This window comes from Falco biarmicus, chromosome 5, assembly GCF_023638135.1.
Source record: "Falco biarmicus isolate bFalBia1 chromosome 5, bFalBia1.pri, whole genome shotgun sequence".
Lineage (NCBI taxonomy): Eukaryota > Metazoa > Chordata > Aves > Falconiformes > Falconidae > Falco > Falco biarmicus.
Window position 1 is genome coordinate 34,677,264 of NC_079292.1, and position 12,912 is coordinate 34,690,175.

The 12,912-nt window shown below is 40.0% G+C and overlaps 1 protein-coding gene across 6 annotated transcripts in view; it reads left to right on the forward strand.

Annotated features, from left to right (window-relative positions):
* Nucleotides 1-249: 249 nt before the first annotated feature.
* Nucleotides 250-12,912, forward strand: part of ZFC3H1 (zinc finger C3H1-type containing) — a 43,360-nt gene continuing 30,697 nt past the window's right edge. For 5 of the 6 annotated variants that reach the window (XR_008821910.1, XR_008821911.1, XM_056338960.1 and 2 more), the window contains exons 1-7: nt 250-1,012; nt 4,846-5,265; nt 8,202-8,266; nt 8,518-8,716; nt 8,922-9,148; nt 10,725-10,848; nt 12,475-12,572. Coding sequence is in view for 4 of the 6 variants with exons in the window: in XM_056338960.1 (XP_056194935.1) it covers nt 265-1,012; nt 4,846-5,265; nt 8,202-8,266; nt 8,518-8,716; nt 8,922-9,148; nt 10,725-10,848; nt 12,475-12,572 (1,881 nt within the window). In the remaining 2 variants the exon portion in view is untranslated. The remainder of the gene's footprint in view (nt 1,013-4,845; nt 5,266-8,201; nt 8,267-8,517; nt 8,717-8,921; nt 9,149-10,724; nt 10,849-12,474; nt 12,573-12,912) is intronic. The other variant, XM_056338961.1, reaches the window with a different exon arrangement.

A 12,912-nucleotide genomic window follows, 5' to 3' on the forward strand; every position in this document is an offset into this window, starting at 1 on the left:
CTCCTTTACCGACATGGCGGGTCGAACCCCCATTGGCGCTCGCCCCCGCCCCCGCCCCGCGATAGGCTGAGCCGCCGACTTTCCCCGCCCCCTGCCTACACAGCCGCTTCCCGAGTTGGAAACTACATTACCCAGGATACCCAGCGCGGGGGTGTTGCCCCGCCCCCCTTTTTCCCCCGCCCCCCCCCTTTTTCCCCCCGCGTAACGCGCCTTCTTTCCTTGCCTGGGCAGAAGAGACGGGCCAAGGTCTCGCGAGAGCTCGCGATGGCCGGGGCAGAGCCGAGCAGCGGTGGGGGGTGGGGGGGCGAGGCGAGGCGCGGGGCCGCCCTGCGCAGGAAACGAAACCGCCCGAGCGGCCGAGGCGGGCCGCGCTCTGCCTCGCCGAGACCCGTTGGCCTGGGCCCCATGGCGGCCGCGGAGGCGGCGGCCGCGCCCGCGGAGGCGGCGCTGGATCCTAGCGGGCTGTCCCCGAAGGAAGAAGGGGAGCTGGAAGACGGCGAAATCAGCGACGATGATAACAACGGCTTCGGGCCCTGCGGCGGCGGCGGCGGCCGCGGCAGCTCCGCGCCCGGCGGCGGCCTCGTCAGCAGCAGGCCCTACTCGAGGCGCAGGCCGCCTCCCGGCCTCCGCGGGGGCATCTCCCTCTCCTCCTCCGGCCGGCCGTTCCCCCGCTCGCGGCACCAGCCCCCGCCGGAGATGGGGCACCTGCACGGCCACGGCGGGTATCGGCCCAAGGACTCGTTCCGCTCCCATCCGCCGCCCATGCCGGCGCCGCGGATGCCGTCGGGCTCGCACTCCGAGACGGGCCCCCGGCTCTCCTTCTGGGAGCGCAGCCACAATGCCCTGGACCGATTCCGCTTTCGAGGGCGGCCTTACAGGGGCGGAGGGCGCTGGGGTGGGAGCCGAGGCGGCGGCGATCGGGGAGGCAACCCTCCGGGGAGGCCGCCCGGAGGGGGAGGCGGCGGCGGATTCAGTAGCAGCCAGGGCTGGAGGGAGCTCTCGCCTCGAAAATGTATCCTTGAGACGTGAGAGGGAGCGGAGGCGGGGAGGCCGTGCTGCTGGGGTGGGCCCGGGTGTGTCAGTGCCGCGTTACGTGGCCGAAAGCCCTGGGAAGGGACGCTGTTCCCTCCCGCTCCGGCGCTGGGGCTGCCGTAGGGTAACGGAGAGGGAGGCTCCCCTCCCGGCCCCGGGCGCTGGCAGGCACAGCGGGCCCTGCTTCTCAAGGAGAGGCTGTTGGGAAGCCGGATTACTGCCGTGACCTGGCTTGCGACCTGGCCGATCTGCCCCGTGTAGGGAGAAAGAAAAAGCGTAGCCTGAGACAGAGCTTTAGTCGATTGGATTCCAGGTGGCTGCTTTTTTAGCCCGAAGTGTGAATATTGTGAAGCAGGGTCAGTTTTTGGTGTGGCGTTTTTCGTGTATGTAATTAGTGTCACAGTTGTAAAGCTAAAACCGTAAGCTTGTTAATTTCCCTTATTGGGCAATGAAGGATCCAGAGGTTTTTCATTTTCCCTTTCAGCTCTTCAGGGGCTGTTACACGTAGCTAAAACGAGCTTTAAAGCTAAACCAAAGTTGAACTGGGAGTGTATGCACAGAATGTGGTTTATATGAGAGTCTGGGTAACATAGGAAAGCTCTGTTTCACGGTAAAGCCATATGCAGCACTTCTTACAGGATGTTCTCTACTGATTGCTCTTACAGTTGCTTAGGTGACTTTTAATGGAGTTCTAGTATTACCTCCTTGTAGGAGTAGGAACTCTGGAAGTGATGGAAGAAGCTGTTCTCGTTTTCCAGCTTTGCTGTAGAGAAACATAAAGAATGGACTCCAAGTGTAACTTACGAGCAGCCTGGTACTGAAACTTGAGGCAACTGCATTGTTGCCGAACTGAAAGTGTAGGCAAGTAGAAAAAGCACTGAGTGGGAGAACTAGTAGATAAAACCTATTCTCCAGAATCTTGCAGTGTTTTGTTGTCTTCCACACCAGTAGTCAAAGAATGTGTGTCGTTTGCTTGACTGTGCTGTTTGATCCCAGGAACAGGAATTTTTCCTACTTGTGCTGGCAATTAGGGCTTTGAAAGCTACTCATTGGATCCTTAGGTTATTTTAGATGCAAGATTATTTATCCACGTTACTAGTTTAAAAAAAAAATGTGAATGGGATATGTAAGCTAGTGGTAGAGATGCTTTATATAATCTCATTTGTTGAAGCATTACTGGAGTAAGAACTCTTCATGCAAGGATCTTCTCTTGAGAGGCAGTAAGTGATGATGTGACTTGCCCAGGGTCGCACACTAAGATGGTTCTAGTGCTGAAATAGATTTTAAGTCTCTTAATTTGCAGTGTTGCTCTGAGTACCAGAAAATGGCTACTTTCTGTGTAATGAGTAATTTCCAGGGCAAACATATTGGTCATCCTAAACAGACTTGCAGTGCTTGTTGGTATGGATAAAGAATCTCCTTTGTGCTTTTAATTAAAAGAACATTCAGAAACTGGTGATTCCATTTTCAAACCAGAAATGGAAAACGAGGAGCTCTTTCCCCTGATACTTTAAGATGCACTACTTAAATGTGGAGAAGGTTCTAATACTGTTGCTCTTTATTAAAGTGGCATTCAGTTGTTTATGGGTTGTGTAGTTAAGGATGGCCCAAGGTTTTCTCTCGATGTAAGTTTTTTTTTCTGTATTTTTCATATCCTTGCCACCTACAGGAGTCTATATTACAGTGTTCCTAAATACTAAGGTACCTCCATGTTGGTAATATTAATGAAGTAGGGGTCTAGTTCATGGATGTGTGACTTCAGAAGGGACCTTCTCATCAACTGGTGACAAGGAGGCTTGTGGCCTGGAGTGGTATTCCCCCAGGAGAGTGAAATGTTTAAGTGTCTACTAAGCTTTTTTTATTTATCCTTGAGTTAGTACTTCACACAGTGCTTTGTAGAAGTGTATGTATAAATGGAGTAAATGACACAGTGGAACACTTAAAGAATTCTTGTTACTTTTCTTTGGGCGTTAGCTTTTCATAGGCTTTTCTCTTTTAATTCCTAGCAACTTTAACATGAAGCTGTTGGATAGTCATTCTGCAGAAATTCTTGCGTAGGGAATTGTGGAATTTTGAGTCTGAAATACGGGGTCAAAATATGATTTTCTGTTTCCATTGAATTCTGAATTCTACACAGTGTACATTTTTTTTCTTCACTTTTAACCCCCCCAGTTTCTTCAGTTGGTCTTTCTGGTTGTAGGATGAATTTTCACTTGAACTGATCGAAGAAATAACTTGTTTTTATGTATATATGCTTGTCTGCCTTTCATAGCACTTCATGTAGTCTTGCAATCTGTGTGTAGAACCACATATAACAAAAACTTCTACATATGTGAAGCACAGAATTTTCTGATTAATACCGTTGTGGGAGCTCTAGGAATTGTATTATTCTGAGCAAAAAAATCTCAAAGCTTTGTCTTGTAACCCAACTCTAGATGACTCTAGTACTAAATAATAGTTAGACTTATTTTTATAAATGCTGTTAAATCACTTAATTAGCTTCAGATTTTCCTGTGACTCACAAAATCACTAATGTAGCTGTCTTGTTGGAAGCAGAAATGTGTTGGAAGTGAATTTGACAAATATGTTTATTACATAATTTAGTGTTATACTGCACACAGCTTTTAGTATTTTCAATGTATTTATAGATTGTTTGCCTTCTGGCAAAATACGTAGTTTATTTTTACTAGTTTCTGCTTTTTGTACTGATACCTAAGAAAGTATTGTATAACAAAACTGGTAGTACAGAAGTTGCTTTTGTAGAATACATACCAAGATTCTTTATATTTACATTAGAAGTTAATGTAGCAAAATTAAACATCCGAGTTACTGATACATGTGTGAGCAGAATTCAAATATAAAGTCAACGTCCTCTGGATTCAGTATGTCTGCATTCAGAGGATACCTATTTTAGCTTTTAGTTTTACTCCATTTATTGTTTTAGGAGGTGATGTTGATGAAAATGCATTTTGCATAACTGGGTGTGAGTCAGTTGTTACCACAGTGGGGTTGATACTGATGGTCAAGTGAATCAAACCTGACTCGGTATCCTAAAAGATTTCCCCTTGAGCATGATTATTTTACAGGATAGTTTAGCTTTTCGAGTGTCAGGTTAAGGTAAGAGGAAGTGAATCTCTTTAATAGTGATACGTTTTATTCTGGTTGTGGTTGTTTAAGAATATTTCCATTGCCTGTGTTGGACAACATGTTGTCAAGAAAATCTATCCCTTGGGCATCCATAGACAACCTTTTCTGAATAATTAGTAATTCCCAAACCACTTTTAGTGTTTTTATTTAAATGTTTTGATTACAAGTCTTTTAGCCAGTGTGTAATTGTGCTGTGGCTAGACTTGGCATTTTATGAAATGATAAAATGAGTGAGAATTAATTTAACCTCCCTTTTTTCAGAATGTCAGATGGGGAGTCAGTACTTGAGTTATGAACTGTGGAACCCTGACTCGCTGTCTGTGACAGCAAACATCTGAGCATTACAGCTGTTGTTTCTGGGAGGATGGTGTGAGCAAGAAACAAAACTTCTCAGCAATTCATGAAATTCTTGTCATAAGTAGCATATTTTAAATTGCTTGTTTGAGAAAATGTTTAAGCAAGCTGTCAGTATATACCAATGGATAAATCTTTTGCATGCTGCTCATATTTATAAGGGATATTTTTCAAGCTAGCCTTAAGGTAAAATTAAAATAGGTAAGAATGATCTTCAGTTCTATTTGTCATAATTTAGTCTTCAGTGGTAATATCACCACTATTTTAAGGTTATACATGTTCTTGTCTTAATTTTCTTGACCAGTAATTCAGCCAAAACTTTTGGAAGGTCTCCATCTAGAAAGCAGAACTACTCTTCTAAAAATGAAAATTCTGTGGAAGAAAGTTTTGAAGATCTGCTATTGAAGTATAAACAGATACAGTTAGAGCTTGAATACATTAATAAAGATGAAAGACTAGCTCTGAGCAACAGGGAAGAAAACGAACAACAAGATGATAATAGAACAGTGGATGCTGAGGACCAAATAAATGTAGAAAATGACAGTATTACAACGGATGCTATAAAAGAAGTATCTCCTGAGGAGAAAAATCCAGTTATAGCCTTTCAGGCATTTGAACTGAAACCTCTCAGACAAAAACTGCCTACTCCAGCTGAGAGGAGCAGATTAAAAAAAGGCAAAGAAGGAACAAAACAGTCATCACAAAAATCTGAAGTCACAGAATCCGGCCAAGGTAAATACTTGTAAAATTGTTATAGCTTGTGAAGTTATTTTTGCTTGCTATTATCTTTCGGATTTATTAGGTGTTGGGGAAAATTTTACTTTAAAATACTAATTTTAGTTAAAATGTCAAATGTTTTAAGTTACAGATTTAATGTACTTAATTCCTTTAATTACATACATGTGATTGGAAGCATATTTTTTGTTTGTTTTTTAACTTACATGGTTTCTTAGGCTAACTGATAGTTTGGCAGAAAGCATAGAAACAAGACATGATGGTTTTGATTGCGGTTCACAACACAAATCATTAGCTTTCACTGAAAGTTTTTTCCCTTGTTTTATGCAGAAGCAAAATGTGGGTATTTTGTGAGATGAATGGATAACATTTAGAGACATCTTTTTCTGCGTTTCGCCATTGTTATGTGTTTCCTTCAGTGTAGCAAGACTTCATGAGATATTTTCACCAGAATTATTTTGGTCATTATTGATATTCACAAATAGTGAAGAAATCATGGGCCAGAAACAGAAAAGATTTGTAGAAGAAATGTAGCGGTAGAATAAGTATCTTGTTCAGCTAGTTCTGAAGTGCAGGCTAAAGAGCATAATTGCTCAGATGCATGAGCCAGTTAGCAAGAAACAAGTTACTGCATCCAGCTGAACTGTGTTAATAGCCCTTGAGCTTACTTTTAAGTTTGCATCAAAATAAGGCAACCAGCTCAAACTGGTTGTGCTTGAGCCTTCATCTAGTTCTAATAAGGGTGTGCTTGTAGATACGGCTTATCTTATGTTAGCTAATTAGTCAACATGTATGAACTATCAATTTGAGTGGGAAGTGACAAAGTAGTAAATGGATGGATTAAGGATACAGGTGAGTAAGTAGTAGGAATATGAAGAAAGGTAGCTCTAGAGCACTCATTCAGAATAATTTATACATGACTTCAGAATGAGAATTTAGAAGACAAAGTCTGTAAAACTGAAAGAAGAAACTGATAATTAGTAGCCAAACAACCTTAATTCTAGGTATTTTTCCCCTTGTATATTGCCCATTAATAGAAAAAAAATAGGTTCTGGTGGTGTTTAAGAGGTAATGTAGTTTTTAATGGGAGATATGAGGAATATTGACAGATCTTGACTGTAGAAGAAAAACCAGTAGCCTGCAGGAAGAGAACACAGCAAGACAGGAGTAAAAGAGCTATTAAAAAAGCAACACAATCTCTAAGTAAATCCAACTTTAAAACTTAGAAGCACTGAGGTTGAAAATAGATGGTATAGTATGCACATCAAGAACATCTTAATTTTTGCACACCACTCAAATGTATGACATAGGAATGATCTGGAAGCAGAAGTTACGTATGAGTGATGGTTTAAGATAATGTAAGACAGGCTTCCAAGGTAGAAAAACCCAGCTGATTTGAGTTATTGCAGATCCATGTGTAGCAAATGAATGTATACTGCTTAATTATGCATATATTGATAAACTAGCAAAACTTGGTTTTCCAATTATATTTATTTTTAAATGGTGTACTGGATGTTTCTCCAGACCCATTTAAGTTGAAGAACTTGTCTTAAAACTCGGGGAAGTTTTTGTCTCTTTCTAGAGCTAACTCTGTGTGGTACAGAGGCTTCACAGTATTCCCTGCTTTCCTTACCTTGTTGCCCATTAGTCTGTTCAGCCTGTACGATCCCCTTCTGGTTTGAAAGAGCATTTTGGTTTGTGTAATATGTCCCTACATATGTCCGCATCTCAGAAACGATTGTACCATCCGTGTCTCCCTACTTTCATCCTGTGGACTGGATGGTTAGGATCTTTGCTTAGTGTAAGAACTTTTTTGAATTTGACTTTAGAACACTTTTAGAACAGATATGGTATTAGATACTATTTTTCTTCCTTTTGTACGTGTATTGTTAAAAAATGCATGCATGTGCAAGCAGGAAGATCTTCAGTATTTACTACATACCATTTTTGTGGAGGTACAAGGTTTTGGTATATTTTAAACAGTGCCTTTCTGAATGTGGCTTTTCATGAAATGCTAGGAAGAGCTGTATGGAGTACAAACTTATTTTCAACCCATTTGAATTGTGGGAAGGAATCTTTGAAGAAAAGGTAAAATAGGAATAGGTGTCCAAGCTTCTCACAAAATTTCCTTCCTTGTATACAGATAAACACTATAGATGCATGGTTATATTTAAATAATATAGTTATAATTTTTCCATCAACTATATTAATGGTTTTTAGCTAGAATCAGTACATTATATTATTTATTATCAATAATTAATCGTATAATATACATTACTATGTATATTATACACAAATAATGTGTATATATTTATGCTATGTGATAATCAGGTTGATACGGCTTTTGGGCAGTCTTAAAAAATTAATATGTCAACATCTTAATGTTTAGTGGGAAAGCATTACTATTTTCTATTCCTTTCCATAGGATAACTCTTTTCTGTTTTCCTTTGACATCAAATAAAGCAAGTGTGTTCTTGCTGCAGCTTTGGGCCTTTATATTTAATTCTGCAGAAGATTGACCAGTTACTCAAAATAGTTGCCAGTGGAATCTGAGATGCTCAGGACAACAGCTGATATGAGATGGTAGCATAAAACAGATGGCAAGAAGTCATCTTTTCCCCCTGTCTCCAAATCTGTTTTCCTCTGCTTCTTGGGGAAGTACCTGTCAACCTTAAGGCAGAGAATTAATAAAAAATGACAGGTTGTGCCTTAGGATTATGGCATAGTGATGATGTAGATTTCATCAGACATGCCAAGTTTATATTAATGTTTGTAAATGTGATCTTAAAGATGCAACTGCTATTCTGTTTTATACAAGGTACCAATGATACTGATAAAATATGTTTGTGTGGATTAAATTCTGCACATAATTTTAATGTAGCTCTGTCTCATGAGAAACAGCTCCCTCAAATATGTTATTTTTCTTTTGGAAGGTACAGAAGATAAAGAACAAACCTCAGGGCGAAAGCTTAGCAGTTCAGATGTAACATTTGAAAAGGTAAGAAAGTATTCCTCTGTAGATGAGGCATAATCACAGTACAATACTGCGATGGCTTTTTCCAAATTGCAGTCCAGAAATGTTTCAGTAGTAGAGTCAGTCTGTTCTTAAGGAATGACACTTACCAGTAAAATAGGATTTTTAAGCTTTCTCTTTGTGAAAATTTTGGGACTGATGTCAAAAGACTTTTTTAAAAAAATAGTTAAATGATGTTTCTTGAGGTTTTTTTGTCTTATCCTTCTCTTCTGTAGAAGCTGCTTGATGATGAGGAGGAGATGTCTGAATTGCAACTTAGGCTTCTTGCACTTCAGTCTGCTAGTAAAAAATGGCAGCAAAAAGAACAACAGGTGATGAAGGAAAGCAAGGAAAAACTAACAAAAACGAAAAGTGTAACACAGAAAGTCAAAGCCAGTACAAAAGCACATTCAACAAAAAAACCTAGTGCTACAGGTAATAAGTTTAATGTTACTGAAATGTTTATCAATGGCATGACTACTGAAATAAAAAGAAACATATTATGTTATGTGTAGCCTTGGGCAATGAGCCTTTAATCCTTTTAAACCCCCGTACATCTACTTAAGGCTCTTGAAGAATCTTAGGAGTAGGGGGAACAGTTAAGGTAGGGTGAAGTTAATCACAATCTTTTTATTTAAAGCCAAGCAAGGACTGAGGAAACAACAGTCGAAGACATCAAAGAAGATGCAGCAGCAAAAGGAACAAGATAGGCGTCAGAAAGAGGAGGACCAGAGGAAGCAAGAAGAGGAAGAGGAGAGAAGAAAGAGAGAAGAAGAAATCAGAAAAATTAGGGACCTCTCAAATCAGGAAGAGCAATACAATCGGTTTATGAAGCTAGTTGGAGGAAAGAGGAGATCGAGAAGCAGGGTAACAATTTTTTTTACGTGGTGTTCAGGTGTTAATTTGGGATTCATGAGTGATTTCTGTCTTGCCCCTCCTGGTTCTAGATTGTGTTGTCTTCCCCCTGTCCCCCCAAAAAAGAAATGCTCAAAGTATTTCAGTGTTGACAGTGTTTTAATCCCATGCTTGACAGGCATCCCTTTGTGTTTGGTAAGATGAGTTTTATATGAGTTGTACATCTGCAAGTCATTGGTAAAACGTTTTCTTCCTAAAGGTGTTTTGAACATTGTGATGAAAGAGCAATCTGTAATTTAACAGAAACCAATCAACCAAACTTTCTTGGCTTTCTTCTTTTAGACTGTAGTTTTATCTCCACACTTTCAAACCTTTTGTATCTATATAACTTCAGTGGCCTGCTTCTTTCAAAATGTCATCTGAGGTTTGGTTTCTTTGTAGTGTTTTTTAATTTGTCAAGGTACAAAATACGTTCAGACATGAAAGGAAGACAATTACTTCAGCCTCATTACAAGATGACAGGATTGTGTCAAATTCATGAAGGAATAGAGTTAGTGCAGTGGTCATCATGCTGCACTTGTATGCTGTCTTCACTCTGTCATCTTGAAGCTAGCAAAAGGCACTTGAATTGCTAATGTTCTGTCTCTAAAACGTTGGTATATTACAGAAAAAAATACTTAATTCAGCATTAATTCTTTCATCATGGAAGCAGTACAGCTGCTGCAGCTAGGTGCTTCAAGTGCTTGGAGCTACTGATGGTATAGGGAGAAATGAAGCTGCAGCGAAGGGAATTGAGACTCCCTACTTGAGGTCATATTATAGAAATGTCCCATTTGTAATGATGAGTTGAAAATTTGAGCTAAAAGTGTTTAACTGTAAAAAGTAGAAATTCTAAAAGCTACCAGTGTCTACTGTATGCCTCTGAAAGATAGAAATTGAGGAGTCTAAGAAGTCATACTTACCTGTTGTGCATATTTTCAGTGTTTGCTGAACATTGATTGGCATCCATATAGCATTAGGCATTCTCTAAACAATCTATTAGTTGACAGTCTCTGGCATGTTTCAGTTGGTATGTGGCTCCTTCTGGGACAGTAAGTGACTTTTACACCTGAAACATCAGCCTTGGCACAATCGGAACAAGTTTCACATAAACACACAGTCTTTGTCATAGTGAAGGTGATCCTTGTGCAATTCGGTCTTGGTAACTGCTGTGACAGATTAACAGAAATAATAAATCATTTAATTCTCTTTCAGTGTTTCAGAAATATATAACCATGGCAATCTGCCAGGTAGATAATGATGTAAGAGTTGTTTAAAAATTGTTTCTATGTATCATGACAGCCCCCACCCCTCCTCCCCAAAGAGATCCAGTTTTCAGACTGGTAGTTAATTTGTCAAGTCATTACCTGTAATGGATTTGATTAAAAAGTGATCTTCGCTTTGCTCTTTTTGTACAAGTAAGTTGTATTATAAAGCAGTTGGAAGACAAAATTGTAAGGGTGTGTTTCTAAAATTCACTTTTAATTGGCTTGTTCTGAAAGAATACCATAGGACCTGCTACATAAAATACACTTTTTTTTGTGTTTAGTCTTCAGATACAGACTTGAGATGGTCTTTGGATAAGCAGTCTACAGATAGTGCAGGAGGCATATATCAGTATGATAACTATGACGAAGTTGCTATGGATACAGATAGTGAAACTAACTCTCCAGGTAAGACTTATTTAGTTTTCTTATATGGTGGTTGGTAAAAATAGCTAAAAAGTGGGAAATGAGTCATCATTTTAGAAGGAAAGTCTTCCTTTTGAGATGTGGCAGTTACAGAACTAACATTTTAAGGTGAGTTATTCTGTCTTGGTTTAATGCTGATTCTCTTTCCCATCTTTGCTGGAGTTGTATTATGAAGGTCTTAAAGGTTATACTGTTCCGAGTACAGACTTTATTCTTTACATTACCAAGCAGCTGTGTAGAAAGGGCCCCAGGGTGTTGACTGGATAGACAGAAGCTTTGCAAAAAAGCTCCTGGGAGTCCCAATGAACATGAAGAGAAAAGTGAGTCAGCAGTGTGGCTTTGGGTGGTAAAGGCAAACTGCATCCTGGGTTGTAGCACTGTAAATATTAATGGGTGGGTGGGTTTATTAAATACTGATGAGACTGCATCAGTCTTGTGGTTTCATGGTAGGAGAAAGTACATACTACGAATGTAGCAAAGGACCTTCTTGACTTAAGTCAAACTGGTTCAGGTCTGTTTTTCATAAAGTTCATTGGTGACTGGAGCAGTTAGTTTATTGCAAGATACTGGGAGAGCTGAGTTTGTGTTGAGAAGGCTGAGGAGGGCTTTTGCTGCTGTCTTCAACTGTCTAGTGGCCAGTTACAGAGAAGACAAAGCCAAACTGCAGTGTGTGCAACAGAAGGACAAGGCACAACATTTAAATAGTAGCACATAAATTCTAGTTAGATACAAAGGAAGACTTTCACAGTGTATGGTCAAAAACTAGAACAGATTAATTAGAAACATTGTAGAACCTCCATCTTCAAATATACTTGGAACTTGACTGGACGAGGACTTTAGCGATCTGACTTCAGGGGCAGCCCTTCTTTGAGCACCTGTGCTGGGACATATGCCTTCCAGAGGTGTCTTCCAGCCTAAATCATTTACTGACCCTGAGTTTGAGGTGACTTTAAGGTATTCAGGTTTCCTTGTTCCATCTCAACATTTGAAATGCTGAGAAAGCTTCATTAAGCATACTGCTTTATTGGCCATTTCTATTCTCTTGCTTTTTATCCTCCATCTCTTTTTTTTTTTTTTTTTTTTCCTCCTTTTTCTCCTTTCTTGTCAGCCTTCCTCATTTGCTAGAATACTGCAGCTGCTGTTTTGGACATGTAAGCTACATGCATCTTCTCTTGATGCAGCATCTCAAGCTCTGGTTTTATGTATCAGAATTCAGTGTCAGCTGTGCATTTGGTGTACCTCTCTCCTAATCTGTATTGTATTTTTGGTAGCCAGGAATCGGGAGACTCTGTGTTCAGATACCTAGTTTAAGGTGGTAGATTGTTGCAAATTAAACCAAATGAGGGCTGAGTCATTACCTTAGTAGTACTGTTTGGCTGTACTTAGCATTTTGTATGTAAAATAGAAAAATGACAAGTACCTGCTCTTTTTATATAGATATATGTAAGAAGTAACACCAGACATGACAATGCATTTACCTTTTGAATTGGTGTATAGTAAAAACATTTATCTCCTGCTGCTGCATTAAGTCAGTTGAAGTATAAGCATGAGTTGGTGTTCAGTGAGAAATCTGGCAGGTAATTACAGTCAATTGTTTTTTAATTACAGCTTCTTCTCCAGTGCAGCCTCCTTTCTTTGAGTGTCCAATAGGCTATTTTCCACCTTCAGTACCACCAATTTCCTTGCCACTGCCACCTCCAGTTCCAGTAAGTAACCTTGAAAGGGTGTTTTTGAAAATGTTGATAATTCTAATTTTGTATGTTATTTAAAATGTTAAAGTTAGGATTAAATTTAGATTCTGTTTTTGATACAGTTCTCTATTTGGTGGTTCCCTTGAACTATCTGATAGACTTGCGGTTGCTTTTCAGAAACTTTCAGCTATTTTTTGGCTGATTCAGTTCCTGTTTACTGAAAATTCTCCCTGTTGAACTAAAATTTTCTTTTCATTTAGAGCTATGCCGTTTCATAACGGAAAGCAAAAACTTACTGAAGCACGTAAGAAAAATAATGAATTGGCATTGTTAGTGCAGGGCAAGTTTGCCTCTT